Below are 27,952 nucleotides of genomic sequence, written 5' to 3'. Positions count from 1 at the left end.
TTTGAATATTCTGGGCGGGTTTAAGGTTTGAATTAGATTTTAAGCAAAGCTTAGCTTCACCAATTATCACTGTAAGTGCGCTTCAAAATTCGAAATAAAACGCATCATTGTTTATTTTGACGTACCTATCGTTTTTTTAGGGTAGCAGTTTTCAATCAGTTTTCGATGCGACAAAATTTTTGAAATTTAAAACGTACTTACGGAATGAATTCTTACTTGACCTCACCCTCAAGTTTAAAAGCTTGCTGGATTAGATTTTGATCTCGTTAACTGTAAATAATGCTAAAACCTTGAATTGTTTGTAATAAGGACGCATGCCTAAGACAATGTTAAGGGTGATTTACATGTTAAATCAAATAGTTCTACTCGAGACTCTCGAGACGAGAGGCGACGTGGAACCACAAAAATATATGTTAAACCGGTCATTAATTATCTAACGATTAGCCGTTGACATCTGAAGTATAAATGCTCAAATCTATCAAAAAATAAGAAAAATTCGATTTTGGTACTGACCACCCTGAAGAAACTATAATTTAATTTGTATTTTGTAAAAAATACAATTTTTGAGGTTAGGATGCCCATAACCCGAGAATTTCCAAAAATCAAGCCTATCACCCAAACTATTCTTTATCAGTGACCTATTTGCCATAGATTCCAGCAATAACATTTTGTCGACCTACCCGTTCCCACACCTTGTTTCATAGTGAGTGTACTATTAGAGTTCTTTGTGTTGAATACACACAATTTTTATTTTTGCCGCGCAGCGAATTTTTTTTTCTTAATTTTGATTTCCGTCTATGAAATATGCGAAAAATAAGCAAAATAAGGATTTGTTAATAAAATAAGGAGGAATAAGGAGGTTTTTATAAAAATAAGGAAAAATAAGGAAATAAGGAGGTGTGAGAGGCCTGCACTGTGGGAGCGCTTGATTTCCTTTTATCTACCATAGGTTAACAAATTACTATTTTTCTTCGTTCTTTTGTATAGTTGTTTAAAATACTCTTGTAAAAAGACAAGTCTTACCATTTTCACCATGACATGTAAAACTTCTTCACCTTAAAAATGATGTGACAACAATTTATGAAAATACTCTGTCGTTTGACTCAACTATCCTGAACAACAAACTCTGAATCTGGAATATATTTTAAGCCTTTACAGCTCCTGGCTTCTATTATATTTTTCTGACCTAGGTTAGTGTTGGTCCTGTATATAAGTCTGTTTACTTCATAAGTCGCTCACAAGTCCCCCGAGTTTCTCACAAGTCCCCCGAGTTTCTCAAAAGTCACCCGAGTTTTTCACAAGAAAGGCTCACGAAGTTTCAGCTGAGGTTTGAAAATGACATTTTCCTCGCCTGCGTTGTAAAAAAAAACTACCTACCCTGACGATCACCAATGCTGTGATGAGGCGATGAATTTGTGTGTATGTAAAATGACGTTACCTTCTAGTCGGTATATAGCATTATTAGTCCCAATCGATGGCAGAGTTTTAATTACTTTTTTTTAGTGAAAAGAGTTTTTGGTTTTCTTTGTTCTTAGAAAAAGTTTTGTGAATTTTATTGACAAAAAAAGTTTTTTTGTTTTACATTGTAAGTTCTTAAGTCAAGAGTGAAACACCATTATTTAAATAATAAAAAAAAACATTACCGGTAATTGTGGTCTAGTTGTTGTTGGCAGAGATATTATTAATCACCCCCTGCAAACGATAAAACAAAAATCCATTACTCTAACTGTAATCATCACTCAACATCACGAAACTCATTTCCATCAATATTCAAATTGAATGCAAAATCAGTTCAATGTTGTTAAATCAAAGTTCAATTCATAGACCTTAACCTATTTGAATTTTCATTGAATTGTCATCATTTAAATCGAACGGAATTTATTTACTCGACCGAAAGCATTCTTAACAGATGATGCGTGTAGTTGGTAAGCAGTTGATGTGCCTGAATCTGAATTTTTGAGTCTACGATTTGCTTAGGAGTATAGAAAAATGGAAGGGAATCAACGTTCAGACTCAATTTCATTGCTTAGAAAGACAAGCAATCAACGTAAGGAATCGCTGCAAGGACGGATGCATATTAAAGGTTTAGAAAAACGGGCAATCATAGTTTGAAGTCACTACACGGACTTTATACCAATAGTCAAAATCGGAAAGGTGATTTGTGTGGGTTGAGTTAGACTCATAACGGACAGACGGACGGTAGAAGAAATATTGATCTTCCCACTATAGTGATGTATGATGTAAATAAATCTAGTGAATCACTGTTTGCTTCGTACTGGGTTCAAATTTGTAAATTAAAATGGTTGCAGAATTTTATAATTGTACGAATGGTGTACACGCATCACACAGTACAAATGCAATGGGAAGGTTCTTCAAAATATAATCCAAAAGGTCTTATTGTTTACCTGTTATTAACGCAGGGTCATCTCTTGTCGTCACAACATCATATAAACGGTGGACGCGCACAGAACTTCCTGTAAAACCGGAACAAAAGAGAAATGTTAGTCGACTGGTTCTGATGATAAATTGGTGAAGAATTTTGTTTTGTTTTTAAATTCAGATTTAAGTTTGGAATCACAGTGGTCATAGTCTAACATGTGTAAAAAAGGTAGGTTCATCACTATGTATCAGATTACCGGATGATGTGGAAGAGGCAGTCAAGTAGGTTGATAGATTGACTTTCGCATCCCAAGCATTGGAATCGATCAACCTAACCTTCTACCACATCATCAATTGCCACTAAAATCGACTCAAAAATTACCTTTTAAATTACTGGTTGTGTTGGATGTACAAAGTTCAGTTGTTTTGGAGAAGAAAAAATCACATCTGTAAAGAGAGAGGAAAACATTTCTCGTTAGCGATCGAACGGTTAGCTCAGGTCAATTTAGTATAAACGTGAACGTTTCAGATTATTGAGTAATATCACTTGACGTCAAAAGTGTCCCAAGGCATAGGTAAATATCATCATGAAAATACAACTCGGAATGGCATGAGTGTCAATGGAAACGGGTTCCGACTTACCTTATAAATTAGAACGCATATCGGGTACGAATGTCTTCCAGCTTTTTGGCCACTTCGTTCGGTGTACGTCCCAGATCGGTGGCAATTGTTTTCTGTTTGCCAATATCCAGCGAAGTGAATTGTTCGCATAGATCACCGTCCATTACGTTCTGCAAGAATAAAAAATTTGGAAATTAGTTTTCGTTCATCCCGATTCGGTCATCAATTAGGTTTCGATCGAAGCGAAAAATGTCGCATGAACCCGTTCGAAAATAGATCACCATTTTGGTGTGAAATATTTTACAATCGACGAGCGCATTCGTTGCTTTAGCATATCGTACCCCCAATTTAAAATATTGATTGAATTTTGAAATTGGTCAACTAAAAGATATGCCTACAGTCAGGTCACACAAATAACAAAAGAATCGCTCACCTTAATCGGATAGTAATAACTCCGGTAACTGATGTGATCTCGTCCACACAACGGTGGATTCTCGTTTCGCATATGCATTTCCAGATGCTGAAAGAAGTCATAATCTTCGCGACTTGAGAACGGAACCAATGCACCGACTGCACCACTGAGTGTTGTGTACAACAAAGCTTCCGAACCACCCGGAATCAACGTTGCCTTTTGCAGCGACATGACAATTTCGCCAATGTGTACAGTTGCAATGTTTTCGGCCTTTTGGGATGCACCGCTGAGCAGACCACGATCCCACAGTGATTTTGTGCCGGTAGGATCTTCATCGACATCGTCGGTTACGGAATGCGGCAATCGGAGAATGGAAACGTTTCCGAATTTGTCGGCCGTTGCAATAGTATCGTAGTCCAGAAGTGTCGTGGCGGTGATCCATCGTGGGTGTGTGTCATCGGCGAAAATTATTATTTGATTTTCAGGTCGTTTGTATCGGACGAAGAATACCGATTCTTGCACGTCAGATACGTAGATGCGCTGGCCCATCGTTTGTATGTTAACAATTTGATTGGGAATGTGTTTGTTTTCGCACTTTCGCAGCAGCTTCTTCTTTCCCAAATCGTATATTCTTAGAATCCTACCAATGCCGGCAATTAATCGTCCCTGGAAACCACACAATGCACCGGGAACCTCATCCATTTCAGTTCGATGAATAAATTCCAGACTTGAACACGTTGGATCAACTCTGTACACATCAATTGCTCCACCACCATTCTGTCGTGGATTCAAATGGAAATCTTTGGCAACACCGACCGCTAGATACCAGCGACCATCCATTACAGCGTGAAATTTCAGCAAAGCCATCGACATAATGGCGTCATTTTGAGCCAATCTGTATTTGTTCAGTGTATGGCCGTGTACTGGATCCATAATTCGAATGTGACTGGCCCACATTGCATTGCCGGCTTTGGGAGCGGAAAACACATCCTCGGGAAGAATTTCATTGATAAAGGCGTCAGCCATTTCATTGGCCAATTCTTGTTCATCTTCACCGGCAGCCTCTCGCATTTCATCAGCCATTTGAGCCTTACGTACTGTCTTAGTCTCTTCCGTGTATGCGTTGTGATCCGTTTCAGCTATGATTAACCTTGCCGTATCTTGATGCACCAACATACGTCTCGGAGTGTATTCCAACGGAAATGTAATCTGATTGAATACGGCGCCCAATTTTTCCAGTGCCAAAATTCTCAGAGTGTTTGTCGAGATGGCAACAATACCTTCGGCACACTGTTCACTCGAAAATCCGGACGCATATTCCAATGTTTCATAGGACAATGGCGTCAAATGGAATCGATTTTGGTAATAGTAACTCAACCACGTACGACTAGACATTGCCAAAACTGCTTCTGCCCCTTGCATTTTGATTCGAAACAGTTTCACCGGTCGCGAGCCAAGATATCGCGTTCGTGTGTCAGCCAAATCACCGGATACTGGATCTAATACTGTTCGCAGCAGGACACCGTTGTTCAGACCAATGTTCAAATACAACGAACCGATGCTGTGCGTTTTTCCCTCTTCATTGCTGTCAGACGTACCCATCTCGACCAAACACAACGATTCGGCACACGACGGTAACGCTTGCATCGATCGTGGTGCCAAACAATCAGATGGATCCAACGATATGATTCGAACGGTGTTGTCAGACAATCCTACGGCGAGGAACCATGAACGTTGTTCGCCAGATGGCACGGTTCCCAATGCCATACACATCACATCTGATGGCATCTTTTTCCGTTCGGTATATTCGTTCAGTTGACCCGTCTGGAAGGAATAAAATGTGACTCGTTAAGTATCGGCTTTTAGTGTGGAAACGATCAGAGTTTTTGGGTAGTTAAATCAGTACTGCAGGACACAAGGTCCGTCTTCATAAATTATTCTAGTGACATTTTTCCTCATTTTATGAATCGAATTTCTTCTTGAGTGTAAACTGCTGGTGTGAAGCCGTTGAATGACTCTTCGTGGTACAGTAAAGGACTACAACTTTACGGAAAGTCATGGCTTACTTTCCAGCAATTCACATTGCGTACAATTGAGAAACTGTTCGAACTTACCGGATCCATTTCGAAATAAACCAATTCTCTGCCAGATAAAGCAACCACAACTTGACGCTGATTGACAGCACATTTGGTAATCGTCTTCTTCCCAGGTGCCTTCCATTCGTTGACACGCTTGTCAGCTCGGATATGACGAATACCATCCGGATAGACCTACCAACACAGAACAAATCGGTTTTTCTCTCTTGTTAGCACAAAACACGGATGTGATAAGCACATCCAGATTCGACTCCGATCCAGAACGAATCGGTGATTTCGCAAACGAAAAGGTCGCAAATCTTTCAAAGTAAGCCCCATTGAGTTAGTGTATCCTAATCATGTCTATATGTCTGGCCGATTTGCATGACATTCATCTTTCTAGCAGATCAGCCACAAAACCCTTTCGGGCCCCGATGACCTCACATCCGAAAAACGAGACAATCAAGCAATAGATGCATAACGCATTGATACTTTCTATCCTAGGCCCGGGGACTTTTCCCAGGGTAAATGTGAGTTACCAGGAACTCGTATGTGACCCCGTGAATTAGGCTTGAAAGATTCGCTAAATGGATTCTCGTGCAACACAAGACTCCATGACGCAATTCAATTTGTTGTCACCGGACGTTGCATTTTTTGGTTTGAATTGACAAATTAAAATACCTGAACAAGAGCATCGTCTCCCAATGACGAACAGCATAGTGTCGGTGTTGTGCCTAAGAAACCACTATCCGTCACTTCTTCGACCGTGTCGCCGATACTCAGTACTAAAGTCGCATTGACGAACGATACGATAATGTAAGCGTCGAACTCATCTGCAAAGAAAGAGAGAAACCTCGTTAAAGCAGAAAGTGATCTGTGTGCGCCGAATGACGTAATTGTTTTGGACGGGGCATATTTTCAGATAATAAATTCTGGTTGTAATCACAGTATATCAGTTGAAACACGGATATAAGTAACATCATTAAAAATGCACAGCGCGAGAGCTACCGTCTCGGTTTAACTTTGTCGAGTTGCATTATTCGGAGTCGGAACGTTTGTCGCTTACCTTAGCCTCCCCCGGGGTTCAATTTTTTATCAAATCCGATTTACATTTTGTCATCGCAACAATTTATTAGCCAGATTTAATCTGAAAATAGAAAAACTGGTGTTTGATACATCATTTTAAATCAATGGGCACCAGTTTTGATTAGTACTGTTTGACTGATTGTTTGGGTTCAATTCAAATGGGAGTGACCCGTGTCACGTCACATTTCTGATTCTTTCTTGATTCTATCTAGTTTGTCAGATAATGTTAGCATACGAAGGGCTTAAGGGTAGTTAGACTCCTCTGAACAAAAATGTCGCTTCCGAATTCAACACGATTTTCAAAAATAAATTCAAATTTAATAAAGGACAAATCGAACCGCGCTGGTCGTTAAAATCTTCGTTAATTTAAATCACTCAGAACCCTGAGTCAGGCTTTCCATATTTTTCATCGTTTTTCTCCGGTTAAATCAAACTGTCGCTTGTTTGTGTGGCACCCCAATAAAATCGATGTTTGTTGAAGTGGATATTGTAAGCATTTTCTCTTCTTTCATCATTGTTAGGCACCGACTGTTACATCATCCATTAACAGCCAGTGTGGTTAAGAAAGGGAAGTGAGAAAAACAATGAACACCAGCCAGGTCACGGTAATAATGAACAACAATTTACAGTACTCCAGACGCAAAAGGCGCAAAAAGAACAACCGGACTTTCGTCGTGGGTCTTAATCCTATGTCATCAATCTACCAAACAAACTATTGACTCTCATTTCGAACGCAACAACGGCTTCGATAGTGTGTACCTACCATCAATTCTTTTCTTCACTGTCCACACAGCATTGGGGTTGCCGGGCAATTCTGAGACAGCCATTTCGGATACTTCCAAACCGTGACGCAAAACACGTACCGATGATCGGGGTCCACGACCGCATAACAGATACACTTGCGGTGTGTCTTCATTGGCCAAATCGGCGACATGGGATCCTGAAATAGATAAGAATTTTTCGTTAGACGATGCGACAATAACTTGGCAAATTGATCGTTGAAAGACGTTTTAGTTGTAGCTTCTTCTTGGCACCCCATATGAAATGGAGTTTCTATTGGGGCTTCCTATGTCCAAAGCATTTTCTATTCCCTTAACAAAAAAAATGTTCTTTTTTTTTGGCACTGATCACCCCATCAAAAGTAGGCATCAGCGTGGCGGAAAGGGGTAGTCTGTCTTTTCATCAAAAAATTCAAAAATGATGTGAAACCTACCCAAAATTGGCGCGTACGAATGTAGCTCATCGACCATGACCAAATTTTTCAGTGCTCTTGGTGCGAAGAAAAATGTATCGCCTTCTTCCAATGGCATAGCGGAACTGAACTCGGGTTCATCGTCGTCATCACCGAGATGGGCGATTTGATACAAGTAACTGAAGTGAAAATTCGATTAATAGAAAACAGAGGCCGCAGCGAAAACATTCATTTGAGACTCACTGGTTGCCGAAATCCGAAGCGACAAACAGGAAACCCGTTTTCATCACACACATTGCTGTGGCTGGCGGAACCGTATCGAAGTACTTTAATTTGATTTCCGACACCACTTCATCGTCCGTTTCCAGCGTCACCTTGAATATGTCACCCTGTTCGGTCTGCACCAAAAAGAAATACATCGATTTGGTGCGATGCGTAGCCGACGCAATGAATATCATTCCACGCTCGGGATCGTCCAGATCGTTACGTCGCCGAGGAATCGGGCAACGAATGTCGTGCTGATCGCCGAGATTTTTGTAGGTCAGATAATTTTCGGAGCAAATTAGCACGCCGGATGGTCCATCATTTCCACCAGGTACGGAGATCAGAAAATTGGCGTGCTCTTCCAATGGTTCGAAATATTTGCGCACGACGTGATTCAGACCCAGATCGAGTTCGTAGAACGTTAACGTCTGTTGTGTTCGTTGAGCTGCTTCGCCTATTGAAAGAAGGTAAAAAAGAAATTTAATTCCATGTTTGTCAAGCGGACCAAACTAGGTTTGGATTGGAGGAAAATGTCGTACTTCGATCAGTGAGGCACACCTATGGAAAAGGTGAATCAATGGTTCAAAGACTTTTATCTGGCACATCAATGAAAAAATTTCGGAATTTATTTCAACAACGAAACAGTGAAGTGTGCCACACACCATCCCAACTCTCAAGCAACACATTCGAATCTCACCTGTAGGATCTGCATCGGCTTTCTCGTAGTCAATCTCCAAGCACGCAAACATTGGATTCTCGAAGCCAACATCGACGCCAACCATGTGATAAGTCAACGTACTGGATTTGTGAGCTTCCAGTGGCGACGAAATGGTCAACCGAGCCTCGTTGTCTCTGTTCAGAATGTAGACCAATTTCTGCTTTTCGATCGCTCCAATCATAACAGCACGACCCTTCGGATCGATGGCCAAATATTGACCCGGCACGATGCGACGACATCCGGATTTGCCGAACGTTTCCTGATGGACTTTTTCCAGAATATTTTTTGCCGGAATATATTCCAATATGACAATACGACCGGAATCGGAACCGACGACAGCATAATCTAGAAATTGAAATTTGTTTTCGAAATTTTAATCTAGCGATTCGGATTCGTTTTTTTGTGAATTTAATTTGGCGGAGGAAATCTAAGTGTTGTTGCTTCTTCATGGCACCCCATATAAAATGGTTGTTGTTTATTGGGGCTTCCTATATCCAAAGCATTTACTCTTCCTTCGGTACAATAACTTGTATTGGCACTCATCGTTAAATTGGATCAACAACAAGCGTGGCGAAAAGGAATTGGTGTGTGCAGCTGTTACTTCATTTTAACAGTATTTTATCAGTCAGGGAGGGAGGGTACTATTCGAGGATATAAAATCCTGTTTTTTCAATTTCCTCTTCGTATCCAAGTCATCAGCAATTGAGCTGCTCTTTGACGTGTGTTCCTGACTATTTTGTCAGACACAGGTCATCGATCTGTCCATGCCCAACAGGTTTGTTCCAAGTAACTGTAAACACGAACTTTGACAACCCGAACAACGACAATTTCATCCATAGCAACGTCGCTTACGTGATATTTCATACAAATCAACCAACGTCGCCTACGCGATTTACACAGAGGTATTATTGAGGTTATGGTTATATGGATGAAATTTGACAATTCATATGGCCTTGGAACAAACCTACCCCTTTAATTGCGGTTGCCTTGCCGATATCTTGATATTCAAGTCGATTGTTCAAAATTCTCTAAAATTAGTCTTGGTGACTAGAGGGAGATTTACTGGTGGAAAGCACATGGCTTGAAAGTGACGGAAAAAATTTTGCTCGAAGTTCCAAAAGTCCTGACAGAAATGTTAAGTGGACACACCGAAAGCATTATTGAGCATTCATTGGTCTATTAGTTTCCTTTACTACAATGGCTCGGTAATATTGAGTCCTTAAGACTTGATCGGAATGATCAGAAAATAAATTTTGAAACGAGTTGACCACACAAAGCGATCGTGTCGTCAACGTGGCTACTATCAAACATCCGGTTGTGCAATCGTAACAGCACCATTTTGTGCCGTCTTCGGATCACGTGTTTCTCTCTAGTTTCAATTCGTTCAAAAATGAGATTGTGAACGAATGCGACTAAAGGAATTACAAATTGTTCCTCTTTGCACTCGTTACAAAATGTAAATTCATCAATTCGTCATGGATAATGGGCGAGCTGATGTTACCACAGAGTGCAATCAAATTGTCAAATCAATCAATCAAAAAATGCTCACCTTTCGATCCGCCCGACAATCGGAATGACATCAACGATCGGATGACGCCAAATATTTCGGTGGTGAGCAGTGTGTACACTTTGCCGGTATTTGGATCGGGTCGTAGCAGTTCCAAGCTTTTGCCTCGTGATATGAGTATTTCCTGGGACTTTGTCCCAGAGAAACTACCGTGGACGGCATGTGTGATGGTGGTGGAACGCTGAAGAGTGAGATTATATAAGAACATGATTTGATAGCTTTTTGTGTATGTTTTTACTTCATCTGGAAATAGAGAGAGAATGCAATGAAAATTGAGGTTATGTTTCACGAAAAATGCAAAAGTTTGACTATCGTGGAATTGGCGGATTGTGTACTGTTCGGAATACCATGGTCACAGTGTGGTGCTTAGTGTGACCAAACGATGAATGAACAGAACTCAATCTAAGCATTACTACGAGCAGTAACCTGAATTGAATATCAAGCTCTGAAGATACCTGAATGCTCAATAAATTCGTTTGCCGAAATGAAAAATTCTACGATCAAATTGAAGTTTACATCAATGCTACTTACTTTTCACTATTATTACTAGGTTTTACTAGCGGATGATGTCGAATAAAACGAATTTTCAAGAGAGCGAAATTGTTATACAAATTTTCCGTCTGCTTGCAAGCGGCTTTTTAGCGGAAATGGAAGACATGACTTGTGTACGGTTTTACCAACCCAATAAAACTAACAGAGAATGTCACCGCCATTACGATTATGTGGACCGACAACCAGATGGCGGTATTTGGTTTTTGGAGGGAAACAGCAGCATTTTGCAATAACCATGTTTAAAAGACATTTTTTAAATGTTAGAAACTTGGTTATTACAAAATGGTGTTGTTAATCATTTACGACCGACATTATTATAAAAATTCAAGTGTTGATAAGGAAATGATATTTCGATACTAAATTTCGTCTACTTAGAGCCAAACCACATCGAAATTTTCTGTCGTGAAGTGACAGTCTTGATATTGACATTTTTGACGTTTTCATTTTTGACATCTGAAAAATTTCGTCATAACCTCAATTGCAAACGTAAACTGAACACTTGTCTTTAAACAATTTATTTTGAACAATATAACAGTATTATAGTAGCCTTATTGTAGTATTTACGATAATACTGTAATATTATTCAAAATTAATTGTTTAAAGACAAGTTTTGTGTTCAGTTCACGTTTTCAATTGAGGTTACGACGAAATTTTTTAGATGTCAAAAATGAAAACGTCAAAAATGTCAATGTCAAAACTGTCACTTCACGCCCAGAAAATTGCGACGTGGTTTGGCACTTAAATTTACGATGTATTTTCTTGTGAACTGACTTCACTGCTATGACATTTTATGAATATTTACCAGAGTGAAGTTATTTCACGTGAAAATAGAGCGCAAAGACCGCAGTACTGAAAAAAAAAAATGTGACGCCTCTATAGGCCAACGAGGCGAACCGAGGAATCCTATAGAGGATGAGCACATCTTGACGATGAACAACATAAGCAACTTTCAACAATGAATGCAAAATACTTGGTATATGAAACCTCCGTTGACCTACAGATGCACCACCCTTTTTTAAGTACTTCATTCTATGCGCTCTATTTTCTGATATAAAAACTTCACTTTGGCAAATATCAACGAAATGTCATAGGCTATGACCAGCTGTTTCACAAAAAATATCGCTAACATTAGCAAAGTTATGATGGAATGTAATATAATTATACAAAAACTATTACTAGTTTCCAAACAGCATTTTCCTATGGCAAAATGACAAAATTTAATCTGGCAAGATCAGATTAAGTAGAACGTACTCGAAATTGTACTCGTTGGACGAATTTTCAACATAACTTTCAGTGAGTACATTCGATTCGAAGCAAAAACAAGCACAATCCGTGTGTGTATGGTTTGGTAATACTTATTGTTTTATATTCAATTCATTGACCGATTTATCTTCAACGCACTTGGAATTTATGTCAAAATAATATGTAATTGAGTGCTTTTCATGTCCTCTGGATCAACAGTAGCCCATACCTGTTTCATGCTTTCGTTGACCTTCACTTTGATAGAAAGTGTTTTTGTGTTATCTAATGTTACCACGGAGGACCGAAATTGGTCAAAATTCATCGCTTTTCCCAATGTTCTGAAAGAACAGGTTAACACACTTTCGAGTTGATCACGAAGGCGGTGGAATCAAAATTTTCCTGTGGCGCCAACTAGGTTTGAGAAACGTAATATGACAATTTCAGCTTAATATAATTTTTTTTTTCAAGTTGACTTTTCACACAACTTGTAATGAGTGCGTTTGACAAATTTAATTTCACCCGCCTTCGTGAGTGTCTCAACCTGTTCTTTCAGAACCTTGGGTTTTGCTTGTATACAAACAGCAAAATTTGTTAAAGTGGCCATGACTGTTTTATAAGTTCATTGATCTGAGTATATCACGAAGGCGACAGCAATCAAATACTGTTCTGTTAGAACTTTGTAGTGTGCCACGTAGTGTGCCAATATGAATAAATTCTGCGTCCTTAAATTTTGATAAAAAATGACCTAGTCGCGCATGTTTCCGTATTCCTAATGGTCTTGTAATTCTAAAACCCTGACAGTTTCCAATTGTTATTTTCTTGATGATGAGTTTTGTTTATATTTCGCACTCCATTCGAATTTCAAATATTCCCGCTCAAAAGACTCAAAAGTAAAGTAGTCCACACTCTCAACGCATTCTTGATTATTGGCGCTGCAGTTGCTCATACTCATAGTTGTCATAGTTCTTCTGTCTGTCACTCTGACATACACATTCTAATTTTGCTACACTTGTAATACGACTTTGGTAGCCATAACTTCTAATTGACATTTTGTCAAACATTTTGTATATTTTCATATCACTAATCGAATTCGGTGCAGGTGTCAATACTTTAGAAGCTCGCTTCAGTGAAACGCATTCCGGCATTCTTTCCCATAACATAAAACAAGTCATGAGCTCTCCGTTACCAAAAGGTAGCGACAAACAACGTAAAATGAAAGCTACACCAAAATCAACAACAAACAATTCGGATTCGCGCACAGAGCTTGCCGAACTGGTGAAACGAAAAGCTGAAATATCGGTGAGTTCAATCAACTGTTGATCGGAAATTCATTTCATTTCATCGGCTGAATGAACCGGTAATTGGAGAAACAATGAGATTTTAACTGAAAATTGCACGTTTTTAGGAGACGCTGGCCAATCTCGAGCGTCAAATTTATGCTTTCGAAGGTTCGTACCTGGAAGATACTCAACTATACGGCAACATAATTCGTGGATGGGACCGATATTTGGCATCAAACAAAAGCATCATATCGAAAGCGGACAAACGTAACCGGAAATTCAAGGAAGCCGAACGTTTGTTCTCGAAATCATCGATAACATCGTCAGCTGTGAGTTCAAATCAATGTGTTTCTGTTGTGATTCGCCCTTATAAATCCTTAATTCATTTCTCAGGCCGTGACGGAAATGAATGATGGACACGAAGTAAAAAGTGAGTTAGTCGACGAGCCGTTCATTTAGATCAAAATGTGACAAAATGAATTCATTTCACAGATGAGCGCAGCGAATCCGAATCGTTAAACGAAGACTCCAGCGATAATACCATTGGCGGTAACAATAACGTTACAACGTCGCACGATTTACCGATGTCATCGCTGCCACTGAGTAGACTTGCTGGAAAGAATCTCACATCTACTCCAGATATGCGAACCTGTAAGGCCTTTGGATATATTTTTCCAATCGTTGACATTATTGAAACAACAAAAAACTTAAATTTCCAGCTCGTCCGAGTACGCCCACATCCAAAGAATTGAGCAAAGAGTCGACTACCACCCCGCTCAGTTCGGTCAAACATAAGCTGGCTGTGAATTCGACAAAGAAAGCTAGTGCCAACAAAAAGATACGCCATCGATAGGCGAAACGATAGTAGATTATCTCCTTGTTTGAAACTTTCTATTTTGTCAACAACAGTGTGGTTACCACGCCAGGCAAAATACAAAGTTTCAAACAAATACTTAAGTTATTTTACGCACTAAGCCCCCGGGAAATGGGTTCTAACATTCATGTCAATGCAATAATGACTGATTTACCAGGGGCTTAGTGAGTAAATATTTTTGAATTTAATTGTGTAGGATGTGTGAATTTATGAAATTGTATTTGTATTATGAGTTTTGTTCGGAAATAAAATGTACAAAAAAAAACAACAATCGTGAGCTATTTTGGTACATCAATTGAGCTGCGTTAAATTACGACATCTAAATGAACAAAAATGGCTTGGAATATAACTTGTGACGTTACTCAGCATAAAATTTTCTATTTAATACGGCTATTTCAACATCGTCGATGCTGAACATTATTCTATTTAACAAAAAGTTGGATGGGTGCACCAGTCTCCGGACATGTACTTCAAGATATTTAAATAGTTTTCTCTAAAATATATTTTCATCCGTCAAAAATGTTAACGCGTTCCCATTTTTAAGAATGCATCCGCGACGTAAACGGACAAAAAAATATCCCGAATGAAAATGGATAAAAAATTTCATAGACTGGTGCGCCCACCCTACAGTCATAATAATTCGTAATAATATTACACCCAACACAGCTTTAGGGTAGGTACATTTTCAATTAAGGGATAAATCACAAGAGTGACGTCATTTTCCAGGGAGATTTATCTCCCATAATTGAAAATAGCAGGCCTCCCACTAAATTTTGCCTTGTCCGAAATTCGGACATTTCGGACAATTTTTCAGAAAAATTTCGGACATTTACTGTAAAGATTTCGAACAATTTTTTTTTAATTTTCACAAAAAAATCGCAAACCGAGGTGCTCTCAAGTCATTTGAAACCATTCAATCAACAAAAACCAAGGTTTTAAATGAAATGAGCAGGATATACACAAAATTTGCTGAAGTTTTTTTTAAAGTAGAAGATTTTCTCAACGTGAGACCAGAATAGGGACCCGAAATCTAACAGCTTTCTACAAAAGTTAGTGTTAAATTCTTTAATTAACTGAAGCCTGGCCGAACATATTCAAGATTGTCCAGTGCCGAACTGGCTACCAAAAGGAGCTTCGGGGAAAACATGAAAAAGCCCGTCATACCGGGATAATAATAGTTTCTGCCGAAAGCATAAAGCGTATTTTATGTACGATTTTCAATTCTTTGATCAAAACATATTTTCTCTGAAATTTTTCGCAAGAGTTTGCTTCGTTTAGTCAAAAATTATTAAGAGGCACCGGTCCTTTTTGAAAAATGTACGACCGCAATTCTGACCACGAATTAGTTAGCTTTAAATAAAAATTAGTTTTGGTTGTAGTCGTTTGACCAGCTCTGAGAAAAGTGAGCAGTTTAACGAAATTTTCATAAACAGCTAATTGTTCTCAGAGCTGGTCAAACTGCTACAACCAAATCTATTTTCTGTTGAAAGCTAACACATTCGTGGTCGGAATTGCGGTCGTACATTTTTGAAAAAGGAATCTCGTGGAAAGATATCATCAAAAGTAAACTAAATTCCAGTATTTAAAAATCGCCCAAATGTATGCTTTTCAGCAAAGTACCGGTTCCTCTTAAGGAAGTCACTTATTAGTCACTGAAAAAAAATGTGAAATAACAAGTACGAGCGAAGCGAGCAAAACTTATTTAGATCCAGAAATTTTCTCATTGTAAAAGAAAGTATGTCTCGTACTTAAAACTTCAAGGAAAAGATTTCAAAAAAGAACAAATCAAGAACTTGGTAGAATTTTAGATGTATTTAGTAGTTTGACAACTTTTAATATTAAAAAAGTCAGCCAAAATTTGATGCAGGAGCAGGGTTTCCTCAATGTTACTGTTTTCAGAAATTGATGCAAAATATTTATTCAAATATTTATTACGATGAAAAGTTCGGTAGAAAATATTGTTAGATTGAAAGTACAATTAAAAGTTTGTGTAGCGCGCCGCAGGCGATTTTTTTTTTTGTATAGACGGTTTTATAAATTTTAATATGTCATTCCGGTCAAATCTTGAAGAAAATTTCGGACATTTCGGACATTTCGAACAATTTCGGACAAATGTGTAAAATTTCGGACATTTCGGACAAGTGGGACGCCTGGAAAATAGGTACCCAGAGGACTTTCTTTTAAGAAACACTTCATAATTGGCCAAAATTACAAAATTGTTCTTTAGCCTGGATGTATTGATCAATCTAGGGATGGTGTACTCTAACATAGGCTTATGACAATTCGTCAGTAATTCTTAACAGAGCTGTTGCTCTTCCCTTTCCCACCTTTCTTATTGTAGAGATCATTTTGATAGTTAAACTATCGAGCAAAGAGAGAGCTGTTTCGGCCTCGGAAATTTCTTTGTACTGGCGGCTCATCAGTTGTTCCAATACTTTTCCTTTACAAGACAGCAACACGATGAAATAAATCAATTTGTCATGCGATGCATGAAAAGGGCTACGCATTAACACTAGAAAGCATTTTGAATTTTGAAACCCAAAATTTATAAGCAACTCAAAAGTAAAAACAAAATAAAATAAAAAATGTTCAAGTAAATTAAACTAAAATCAAGGGAATATAAAGCTTTAAGTTCTCATTCACACGCACCTTACCAGAACCGGGAGGCATTCTCTCGTGAATTCCAATAGCACCTTCATTCCCATTAACAAATCAGTAAACTCGATGACAATTTCTTTATCCATGCAGAAAACTTTCCGACAAAGAAAAACATCGTTTTCAGGGGCACTACATATGCCTGGGTAACATAACGGCACTTAATTCTGCTGTACGTACGGGGTAACATTAAAGGCACTTAATTCCGCTGTATGCACGTTTCAAATCGACGGCCTTCATATACTGAAACACATCTCCAGGTCTTTTAGTGATTTCAAGGCCGGGATACTGTTTCACATGCGTTGACATTTCCGATCCTGGATTCAGTAAAACGTGTTTAATTGATCGTTCCACATCAAGATTGAACGTGCGATAATACTCTTTGAAGTCTCAATGGCCACAACCTCAACTATGTCAATTTTATGTCAGCCGAATTTTATGTTAACCAAACTATTTTCTTCCTCCGTAACTGAGTAAATGCAATTCCTATTTGATTTGATTGTCTTCGGAACCACCTGACATCTCACATTGTGACATTTCGCCCTTCCATAAATTGCTTTATTATCACACGGAAAAGAGACGACCCGACAGTCCGGAATATCTTCGGACCATTGAAACCGCGCTTCACAGAAATCTCGTTCTTCTTATCGGCTATAATTCTGGACCTTATTGCAATTTCCGCATCAAAATCAAAATTTTTGTCAATGAAATTTATTAATATCCGTCCCACAACCTCAACCCTGCTGTGTGTATGCTTGCTTCATTCTTACTGAGTCGTCAGAACAAAGCTAAACGGAAAGAGTTGAAGGAAATTTTTTCAAGCGAAAATCGCCTGAGTCAGACATTTTTTTGTCTTCTATCCGCCTGGGTCAGAGCAATAGCTGGATCCGCCCATGGAATTGGATAACAACAATTGTTGCAATTCAATTGTAACGTCTGTATCGAAAAAAATGGCCCATGACCTTCGTTCAGTGCAGATTTAAGCGAATGTATAGATTAACCAAAGCCCTGACAGTGCGTTGGATTAACCCAAGATGGGCTTAGATGGTTGCTAGGAATCTCGCGCCGCGTCATTCACAATAATTCACATTTTGACACATTTTGTATAAGGAAGATGTCACTTTGTGAGTTATTGTGAATGACGCGGCGCGAGATTCCCTCACACCGCTTAGATACGAAAGTGGACCTTTGGATTTTTTTAATTAGCTTTAGAACGATGACTGGTGAGACATCTTGTGATGAAATTCTTTCTGTGAATGGAATATTGGAGTACTCACCAGGCCTAACTTTGAAAAATGACCCCGCCTCGTCACACATCATTCCTTTATAAATTTCTGTTTATAAACAATAAAGAATCTACTCATCACATCGAATCTTTCCTTCCATTCTTGTCATCGTATTGTGGATAAATGTTTGCAATAACCGTCAATGGTTTCATGTCACTTAACTTGGACGACGATTTATTCCAATGTTGCTCCTCAGACGATCCGAACAACAAATAGACTATCCATGTTCTAAGGACATAGCATATGATATGAAAACACGTACCTCGGCACCTCCATTGCTGAACAGTTTGCTGGACAGAAGGAATTTCCATTGTTAATATTTTTTGATTCTTACATAGACGGTAAACAATCAATACCATCTCTAGCAAAGAAACTTCGTTTTGATGCTACCTGCGTATAGGCATGGGCGATAATGAAAATGATTATCGATAATTATCAATTATCGATAATCGATAATTATCGACTTTTTTTATCGAAAATTATCAAAAAAAATATCGATAATCGATAATTATTGATATTTTGATAATTATCAAGATATCGATAATTCGATATATCGATATTTCGGTCCGAAAATCCGATATTTATCGATATATTCCGATATATCGGTATATTATCATGAATTTTCAGATAAATATCAAAATATTGATATTTTGATAATTATCGAATTTCGATATTTTGATAATTATCGATAATTATTAAATTATCGATAACGATATGATTAATCGATTATCGATAATTTCTTTCGATTGATATTATCGATAATTTTGAACGCCTCCCATCCCTACCTGCGTATGCAACCCTATAATTATAAAAGATGAGAGTTTGCGATGTACTATATTTTGGACACACATGCTCCAGTTGTTGACAGTATTTTGGTTTCGAGATAATTAAATTAATGAATAATGATTGTTTATTGACAAATGTCCATTTAAGAATATTATTTGTGTGAGATTTCTACAAATCTGTTTGAAATGACCTATACTTGTCTACGTTCTAAAGTGAACTAAATTTTTTAAATGTGTGCCACTTTAGAGCTCTCATTAAATTTATACTTGTGGTGGTTCAAAAAATGTTTCTTATTTTGTGGCGGATCATATTAGAGAGGCTAAAATTTAGTTTAATCTAACAGGTTTGTTCCAAGGTCATTTCGAAATGTCAAATTTCATCCATAGAAAGCAACATAACCTCAACTTTCAGGTTGACGTAAATTTTAACGAAAAATTTACAAAGAAATTTGTTGACATTTAGGTTATGTTCATCTCTGTGGATGAAATCTTCGACGTTCGTGTTGTCAAAGTTCGGGTTTACAGTTATTCGGAACAAACCTATATCCGTTAAAAAAATCTGTTCAGTGCCATGATATAATACGTTAAAACATATTTAATTAATTTGACTCTTATCACTAAATATATCTACATTTTAAAAAGTACTGCGTATGTGAAGCTGTTCCACAATTTGTGACTACATTTACAATCTCTATTACTGCGCTGTGCTTTTCAAAATATTGAACATACTGTAAGCTGAATGTGAAATCTGCAACAAGGGTTACATAATAAACAAAAATCTGTTCAATTAACGCTCGATCCTAACCCTATTAAAAGTTTCCAAAGTCAACGGAAACAGTTTACCAATCAACAGCTCATGTGGTTGCTTTAAATATTCACCAAAAATGATAATGTACTTGTTGGTCGATTGTGGTTGATCGAACCAATTCGATTCAAACAAACTATAGGAGACAGAAGAGCTCGACAGCATCATCTCGTTCCCGAAGTACGTAATCATGAACAATTCGGCAATATTGTACGCAAACATATAGACGTTAATGAAGCGTTGTATCATGTTGTCACTGCTATCCTAGAAATAATTGAATGTAAGCGACAACAAAATCCTTATCAATTCAGGTCCCATTTTTTTTTAGAAATAGACCCGACGGCTGATTGAATTCATATACAAATGCCAGGTTATAAGTTGATATGCAGATGCATACACCACTGGTACAAAATTGAAGAAAAAACATATTCGATGACAATGATCCGAATTCGTCGATTAGTCTTTACAGAAATGAAAATTTGAAATATTTATGGAATTGCATTGATTCGACATGAGTATACTATACCCTCTCAAGTTTAGGTGAGCAGTAATCAATTCCTTCAAGTCCTGCATATAAACGTTGTGTAATTCCTTCTCTGTCATTGTCTCGTTTTTTTGTACGGTTATTCGTCCCATGATTCGTGCATCTCCTGCTAGACCTTCATATCTTAACGAGCATTGCATCAATAAATACCAAATTATGATCGTAAATAGTACAATCACGATCGTTAGGTACGTTTGACTTATAATAAAAGCATTTGCCAAAAAAAGGCAAAGTTATCGTTTTTCCAATCCAAAGGGAATGCAAAACGGAAAATAAACATTCTCTCTTTTGCAAGAAATGGTACCACAAAGCTGGCGAAAGTTGCGGTAACGAAAGTGGCACCATAGAATAAAACCGCAAATTTTATGAAACTTTCTAGCTTGTTACTGCAGATGAGGAAAGTTTCGGTGTTTCGAATCGAATAAACACTAATGCGTTTCAACAATCCCAGAAAAATCTCTTGCTTCCATAAAAGAATGTTAAGTTTGACTTGCAAAACTGCAATGATAACCGTCACAGACACCGTAAACGTGGACTCGTGTATGGCGTTAGAAGTGGAAATGATTCCGCACAACAATGAAACGAAGAACATAGAATAATAGATGAGGTAGAACCACTTGATACCAAGTTCTCCAACTGTCGGTCTATCGCTACGATGCCAAAGCCCGATGCGATAAAAGAAAGAAATCAACAGATTTATTGCTTTATGGACTTGAATTTTATGCATTCTCGAACGTTACTTCTACTTCACTAAACGTTATGCGACTAAATGATTCGGTAAGGAAAATGCACTGCATTTGATTTTGATAATAAAAGTTGTTAACATGTTCATTGTCAATAAAAGCGACAAGGACAATTTCAATTGTTATCGTCGTTCTTCGCCGGAAAAATTGATATATTGATTACTCGGTCGCAAGTACAATCCTTATTGCTAAGGTAACACCTCAAGAAAGGCAAAGCATCGCATTATTTATTGAATGGATATACATAAATGTCACAAATTACAACATAAGTCCTGAAAATTTTAAATAACTCTTCCATACAGAGTATATGGTGGGTCAACTTAGATTTTCAAGTTTTCACGTCAAATTTTAATTGTAAGCAACGCACTTCAAGCAAAAGTGATCATAGTCGACAGCTGCCATATATAGTACTATTTTGTAAGGATTGGTTTTTTACAATGTTTTGCAGTTGCGTGACACAGTGTCACTGACACACTGTCAAGTTTCAGAGTCCTCTTTGCAGTACCACTTATGCTTGAAGTGCGTTGCTGTAAGTGGAAATCGGAGTCTCCCTACTGTATGACAACTGTTTTACATTACTTACGTATTTCTTTATTGATTTTCAAATGTTAGAGATAATAAGTGCAATTACTCTAAATCACTTCGATGCATTTTTTATCATTTTCAGCTATAAAATTGTTTTCAAAAACGATGTGGCACGAGTTATTTATTTATTTATTGATCATTAAGCAGGTCCTTCGACATATTCATTCCAAAATTTAGTACAAATATAAAACAAGAGAAAAATCACCAAAGTGTGTAGAGACGCCAATTAACCCAAGGTTCTGAAAGATTGTTTTAGAATTGGTTTTACTTGCAAACATCGTTCCTCAGATACTGATACATTCCCAGCATTTTAAGCGTTAGACACATTTTGAATACCGGTATTACTCCGCCAGCGTTACGATGAAAACAAGAAAATCTTGTTGAGAGAAATTCACTGAAGTTCACCGAGCAAGTATTATACTTGTCATCTTCTGTTGCAAGATTCCAAATTAATACTTGATTGACACTTGATTGAGGATCCTGTGTAGATCAAACGTTGCATCCTTCCCCATACAGGACGTTTGGAATATCTAAATTAGATGTGTTAGCACCCTTCATCAATTTGGTGATGAATCCAGACAATCATGTTTCACGAAAAAGAAAATAAAATAAATCGAAAGGTCAATTCTTTTGTCATGGTCAAGACAAGTTAAAATAGCAACAAAAACATAATTTGTCATAGTCACATTATCCCTAAAGTATCTAAAGATTCCGTTTCGTCCCGCAAGTTTCAAAAACCTCGAAGTTCATCTTTACAACTCCCGTGAATTGTAAAGTGAAGACAAACACATTGGGGGAACTCATCTTTCAGAACTTTGAATTAACCGTCTTTTTTTACATTTCTTCACACTTTGACCGCTTCTTGGCGCCTTTTTGTACTTTGGCGATTTTTTCTGGTAAACAAAAGCTTAAAATTTTGTTAGTAGAATTGTAAATGGCCCGAAGCAGGGTCGATAATGGCTGCTAGGAATTTCGCGCCGCGTCATTCACAATAATTCAAAGAATGACACATTTTGTATAAGGAAAATGTCACTTTGGGGGTTATTGTGAATGGCGCGACGCGAAATTCCTCAACACCAGAATTCTCAATAGCTCATTCGTGAATCATAAATTATGAAACGTTTTATACCGAGTAGAGTTTTCAATTTTTTACATGCTTATGCAATGTAAAGTGCACTTAGCGTCACTTTTTGCGACAATGAAATGCGCTTACCGTACACAAGCATGTAACAGTAGATTACATACTTGTGCGGAAAATCGTTGTTTTGAAGAGTGTGGAGTTTGTATGCTGAGCCGAAGGCGAAATGAATGAATTTTCGCAGCATAAGATGCACATTTCGTATAATTTTACACCAATACATGTATGCGTTGACGCTTTTTCGCTTTTGATAATTCAATTTGCCCTCTTAACTAAGAGGGTAAACACACATACCAATAAACATTTCGTATTTCATGTTGGGACTACATATTTTACGTAATTTTGTTCGAAATTTCCTCTCTAGGTATAATTACTCTTAGGTTTTCGCTTGTGATTACTCCAGTCGACTTCGGATCGTTCCGCAAAGCTCACACTTGCCAACCCAAAACAACAAACTAACAAGCCTTACAAGAAAGAGAAAAGGAAATATTATGCACCTGTGCCCAATTGTTTATTTTGACGAGTTGGTGATTGTGATCCTAAGGCGAAGTCGCACACTTTCACACTTTAGGGATTTTTCTTAGCGATTCTAACACTTTGAAGATTTTTCTTGGCGTTTCTTTGGCGATTCTTTTCGTTTGCCAGAAGATATACGGTTAGCCAGAAGATATCCGGCTTGTCTACGTCGATGAAGAGTGAAATCCACAAATCCCAACTTTGCAATGAGCGGTTCGATCGGGCCCTAAAATTTGGAAATTCTACTAAATCCACCAAAAAATTCCCCAAATCTCCTTAAAATTCCAAGACTTCTTAATTAAATATTTCTGAATAAAATCATGAATTAACACAAGATTGGATGGTGAAATATCTTTCGATCAAATCAACTTCCGCGTGCACGGAAGTCGCAAGAAAAATTACTCCACTTCGTTACACTATATTCTTTTATAAATTTCTGTTTATAAACAAACAACAATCTACTCATCACATCGAATCTTTCCTTCCATTGTTGTCATCGTATTGTGGATAAATGTTTGCAATAACCGTCAATGGTTTCATCTCCCTCTCCTTGGACGACGATTTATTCCAACGTTGTTCCTCCGACGATCCGAACAGCAAATAGATTATCCCTGTGCCAAGTGACATAGCAGATGATATGAGGAACACGTACTTCCATTGCTGAATAGTTTGCTAGACATAGGGAATTTTCATTGAAAATATTTTTTGATTCTTACATAGCCGCATGGCTGTACCAACTAACATTGTTCAATGTCAATATTCCAACGATGTACGATGAAAATGTTCCAGTTAGAACACATACTGTAGCGGAAATTCCAAATGAAATTGAAGAAAAATTCGATGCCAAATCTACGAAGCTTGACAGTGGACCGCAAGCTTGAGCACCTAACATTGCCATGGCCAATGAAACGGAGATAATAGCAATGATATGATCACAACCGGCATATGCCAAAATAATTGTGAATATTCCGCAAATAATGCAATTGCAGAACACGGCAAGCTTCCGAACATTAGTCCTAGTCATTTTTTTAGACCGTAATAAGTAGTCCAAAAATATGGACAAAACATACGAAAATATCATGCGAAGGATATGAGGAAGACCGGACAAAAACCCTGACATTCGATAGTCCAATCCGTGAATGAACTTGAAGTAAGTGGGCAATTGAGTCATCAGTGTGAATAGCACCCAGACGCCACCTGTTGAAGGGAGACAACCTTCTCATTATTTAAAAATTAATCAGAAAACATTTTTAGCCCGACCCCATTGAGCAACAACAGTTAACCAAAATGGTATGCTGGTCAGAATGGCTATCCAAGGAATTTTGTCCTGAAATTGGTGTTCCAAATAATTGAACATTTCTTCTCTTCATGAAACTATTACTTTGCTGTCATTATGACCCGAATGGCCCAGCGACTCAGTGATGAATTGAAGCTCATCAGAATCGATGCGAGGATGTTGGGATGGTTTGTCGTAGACTAAATATTGCCAAAAAATGAACCAAATTATCGCAGCGACAGTGGAGAAATGAAATATCCATTCCCACGACGATATCGATATAATGAATCCAAACAGTGGATAACAAACAGCTAGCCCAACGGAACCTCCCATATATGCGCTGACAAATTGACTTCATAGGAAAAGTAATGATTAGATGAGAGTAATAAAGAAACGTTACGATTGTGGAACGGACCTTCTTTCATTTGGTGGTATCCATTCGGAAATAATATTGTGCATAGCTGGCCAACTGAAACCCTAATACAAAGGGTTGACGGATCATTTATAAAGCATGTCACGCACAACGACTATTTGCATCTCTTTCTATCACATTTTCAACCAATCTAAGAATAGAGAAAGTAAAAATGTAAAGACTTACATTCAAGAATCCCTGCATCGTTCTCAAAAATAGAAGTGCGTTAAGGTCCAAGTAGGCACTAAACGGTATCAGAAAACTGGTGGCGCAAGATAGAAAATTGGACCAACCAAATATAAGCTTGGTGCCGTATCTCTTCGCCAAGAAGCCACCTGGAATATGCGTTATCCAATACAACCAATAAAACGATCCAAGAACTAAGCTTTGCTGATATTCGTTCCACTGGAATCCAGCCCTATTATAGTCTATCTGCCATTATAGATACGGATATTACCATTCCTCTCTGTATTTCATTACTAAAAAGTGAAAGTGAACATTACGCCTAAATGATCCATCATATTTCGTTCGATTCGGAACGTTTTGTCGTCTTCGTCACTCATCACAGAAGATGTGTTTCGCAATAAGGCCACTGTAGAATGGTTAAAACATTCCGACACTTTAACATCAGTTTTGTTCGTAGTTATTCTCGGTATGACCATTGAAACGATGGCCATATTGATGTTGCATCTGACCATATAATTTATAATGAATCCCCAAAACGTAACGTGCCATAGAACCGAACGACATTTGATGGTTTTTTTAGTTGTTGGCTTCGCGTTGACGATTTCTGGTTGAGGTTGATTACCATTTAATAGGTTGTCTTCTTCGGTAACATATGTCGACATATTTCCTTGTGGATTTTCTGGATTAATGGAATAATGTGTAGGAATAGAAAGGAACGGACGATTTGGGTAATGGGGGCTCAAAAGCAGGTGAATCTAATATATAATGGATTAAGTAGTGTACGATATTATCCAACTGCTATCCCGACTTCACTATACCGAGCGAGCGATGTATTTCAATCGTTATGCTCCTCATTGGATGGAGGATTTTGTGTACGAGATAATATGTGCCAAATTATTTGAAAGTGGAATGTGTGTGGTAAAAGTGGAATGCGTCTGCTAACTACTAAAAATAGCATGCCAAATGTTGAAAAGTGTGCCAATTAACTATCAACTATGCGCCAACTTTGTGATAATGAACTTTTGCGTGGGATAGGTAATAAACCAAAATACATTCGATGCTGCTAAGTAATTCATTAATTCGGAAATAGCTTTGTGATTCTCCTAAATTCACTCGTGTATTTTTGTTACCCCATGTAATGGATTACTTTCGGAGCATCCAATGCACTATTACTATTGGCAAACAAATTCTACTTTTTGGCTGTGGCAAATTCAACATTTTTTTAATTGAAATCTTGAATACACGTAGCCCTGTGCACCTTTCTACGGCTCAATAAAATCTAGAATTCTATGTCGTAGAGATTCTGTGCAAAATAGAAATATTTTTTGGCTGACTTCAATATACAGCTTCCTTCGAAAACTCGCACATTTTTCGTATAGTAGATCCTGCGGGTCGTGCTAACATTTAGTTTTTTTTTAAAGAATTTTGCCGTCGATTATTTCTCGTCGAATGCCTCGAATGCACAGAACGAGGGATCAATTCAAGAAAACGTCGATACCGTCACATCCCAATGTCTCCTCTCACACACTTTTCAATAGTTGGCATAGTTGCAGTGAATAGAGTGGGTGAGTCAAAATTGGTCCTCGCATTAAATTCTAATTTGCTGTTACTAAAATTAAACAAACCGAACCACTTACAATCACTTAAAATCTAGACTGTTGTGTGCCTCTTTTTAAGCTAAACTAAAGTTAATGTAAACTAATTTGTGACAGAGACAATCCAAATGTTTGCTCTGAAGAACTTATCTCGACGGTTAATGCAATTTTCGATAAACAGAAACAAAACTTTAAAAAAACCTCGCAGACACAAGTGAAGAGATTAGTGTAATATACGATGTCTTGTATTTCTCGTTGACATTATTCGAAAATGTTTCAGATTTTTGTGCGCTAAAACATTCACCGTAAGTAGACACATTAGTTTAACCATATGGAATTTTTAGAGGCGAAGATCATGTTTCAAAAAATTGTTGTACATTAATTTGCTGCACGTTTTGGAGCAATATTTTCTTCAGATTCCATTCCTCTATCTGCATTTGAAGACAAGAGACAAAAACCAGTTTTTGAAATGATAAGACGAGTCTATGACTCCACGATCAGGAGAGGTATTACGGCATCAGTTCTCTTTTCTCAATTCTATTTTAACTCCACCGATAGAGTACGATTCACTATTTCACTGAAAGATGTCGCTGCAACGAAGAGAATGTCAAAAATAATTGGTTCTTTACTCCATGATTTTAGTCAAATAAAATGCCTTCGTAAAGCAAATATGATCTCAGGACTCTGGACCATAGTAATTAGTTTTTAAATCGGCCCTGTATCAGCTTTGCCACAAGAGGCAGAAGAGTCTTAAAAAGCGATGAAACAATAGCAAACGTTTTCTCAAACCCTTATCTCCAAGGAAACATAAGGCCGATTGAAAAAGTAACTACTGTTTCAGAGTCCTGAAGTCATGCGCTGTACTATGGCATTTTATTTAACTAAAATCCGTCGAATAAAAATTAATTATTTTTCTGTTGAAATTGTCTTCGTTGCAGCGACATCTTTCAGTGAAATAGTAAATCGTAGAGTTGACATAGAATAGAGGAGAATCTCAAGGTTCTGAAAGAACAGGTTAAGACACTTACGAAGGCAGGTGAAACACATTTATTGACAATTTAGACATGCATATTGTTCGAAAAGTCAACTTGAAAACAATTTTTTTTTGTTGAGTTGAAATCGTCATATAAAATTTTCCAAACCTAGTTGGCGCTACAGGAAAAT

At 37.7% G+C, this 27,952-nt stretch overlaps 3 protein-coding genes and 1 pseudogene across 6 annotated transcripts; 1 reads left to right on the top strand and 3 right to left on the bottom strand.

Annotated features, from left to right (window-relative positions):
- Positions 1-1,519: 1,519 nt before the first annotated feature.
- LOC119074129 (splicing factor 3B subunit 3) lies at positions 1,520-10,985 on the bottom strand. Of its 4 annotated transcripts, none has more exons than XM_037180141.1 (14): positions 10,846-10,985; positions 10,297-10,557; positions 8,727-9,092; positions 8,009-8,483; positions 7,787-7,944; positions 7,337-7,513; positions 6,554-6,634; positions 6,169-6,320; positions 5,527-5,682; positions 3,434-5,236; positions 3,022-3,170; positions 2,762-2,826; positions 2,406-2,474; positions 1,520-1,692 (listed from the first exon to the last, which is right to left on the bottom strand). In XM_037180141.1, exons 2-7 carry the CDS (start codon positions 10,520-10,522, stop codon positions 6,630-6,632), a joined length of 1,407 nt encoding a protein of 468 aa, XP_037036036.1. In that variant the 5' UTR covers positions 10,523-10,557; positions 10,846-10,985; the 3' UTR covers positions 1,520-1,692; positions 2,406-2,474; positions 2,762-2,826; positions 3,022-3,170; positions 3,434-5,236; positions 5,527-5,682; positions 6,169-6,320; positions 6,554-6,629. The 4 variants fall into 4 exon arrangements, with proteins under 4 accessions (XP_037036036.1, XP_037036019.1, XP_037036011.1 ...); XM_037180124.1 differs by lacking the exon at positions 6,554-6,634 and having other exon boundaries at positions 10,297-10,495; positions 10,553-10,557; XM_037180116.1 differs by lacking the exon at positions 6,554-6,634.
- Positions 10,986-13,108: 2,123 nt separating this feature from the next.
- LOC119074120 (chromatin modification-related protein MEAF6) lies at positions 13,109-14,520 on the top strand. Its single transcript, XM_037180104.1, has 5 exons — positions 13,109-13,407; positions 13,514-13,717; positions 13,782-13,818; positions 13,881-14,039; positions 14,108-14,520. The coding sequence occupies exons 1-5, from the start codon at positions 13,279-13,281 to the stop codon at positions 14,239-14,241; spliced, it is 663 nt and encodes a 220-aa protein (XP_037035999.1). The 5' UTR covers positions 13,109-13,278; the 3' UTR covers positions 14,242-14,520.
- Positions 14,521-19,653: 5,133 nt separating this feature from the next.
- On the bottom strand, positions 19,654-21,064 carry LOC119074118 (annotated as a pseudogene).
- A 2,657-nt stretch (positions 21,065-23,721) lies between these two features.
- Positions 23,722-27,035, bottom strand: LOC119074109 (sialin-like). The gene is made up of 8 exons (XM_037180077.1): positions 26,830-27,035; positions 25,511-25,871; positions 25,194-25,439; positions 25,011-25,072; positions 24,701-24,947; positions 24,580-24,646; positions 24,062-24,516; positions 23,722-23,991 (listed from the first exon to the last, which is right to left on the bottom strand). The coding sequence occupies exons 2-8, from the start codon at positions 25,853-25,855 to the stop codon at positions 23,785-23,787; spliced, it is 1,629 nt and encodes a 542-aa protein (XP_037035972.1). The 5' UTR covers positions 25,856-25,871; positions 26,830-27,035; the 3' UTR covers positions 23,722-23,784.
- Positions 27,036-27,952: the final 917 nt, after the last annotated feature.

Source organism: Bradysia coprophila, chromosome II, assembly GCF_014529535.1.
Source record: "Bradysia coprophila strain Holo2 chromosome II, BU_Bcop_v1, whole genome shotgun sequence".
In the NCBI taxonomy this organism is placed as follows: domain Eukaryota; kingdom Metazoa; phylum Arthropoda; class Insecta; order Diptera; family Sciaridae; genus Bradysia; species Bradysia coprophila.
This window is presented reverse-complemented; position numbering and strand designations above follow the sequence as displayed.

Coding starts and splice junctions, on each gene's coding strand:
- LOC119074129 (XM_037180116.1), bottom strand. CDS start 10,522: ATGTTCTTATATAATCTCACTCTTCAGCGTTCCACCACCATCACACAT. Junction 8,484..8,726: donor AGCCGATGCAGATCCTACAG/GTGAGATTCGAA, acceptor TTCTTTCAATAG/GCGAAGCAGCTCAACGAACA. Junction 7,945..8,008: donor GCTTCGGATTTCGGCAACCA/GTGAGTCTCAAA, acceptor TTTTCACTTCAG/TTACTTGTATCAAATCGCCC.
- LOC119074120 (XM_037180104.1), top strand. CDS start 13,279: ATGAGCTCTCCGTTACCAAAAGGTAGCGACAAACAACGTAAAATGAAA. Junction 13,408..13,513: donor AACGAAAAGCTGAAATATCG/GTGAGTTCAATC, acceptor GCACGTTTTTAG/GAGACGCTGGCCAATCTCGA. Junction 13,718..13,781: donor CATCGATAACATCGTCAGCT/GTGAGTTCAAAT, acceptor TTCATTTCTCAG/GCCGTGACGGAAATGAATGA.
- LOC119074109 (XM_037180077.1), bottom strand. CDS start 25,855: ATGTCGACATATGTTACCGAAGAAGACAACCTATTAAATGGTAATCAA. Junction 25,440..25,510: donor ATATGATGGATCATTTAGGC/GTAATGTTCACT, acceptor CTATAATGGCAG/ATAGACTATAATAGGGCTGG. Junction 24,948..25,010: donor ATACCACCAAATGAAAGAAG/GTCCGTTCCACA, acceptor TTTCCTATGAAG/TCAATTTGTCAGCGCATATA.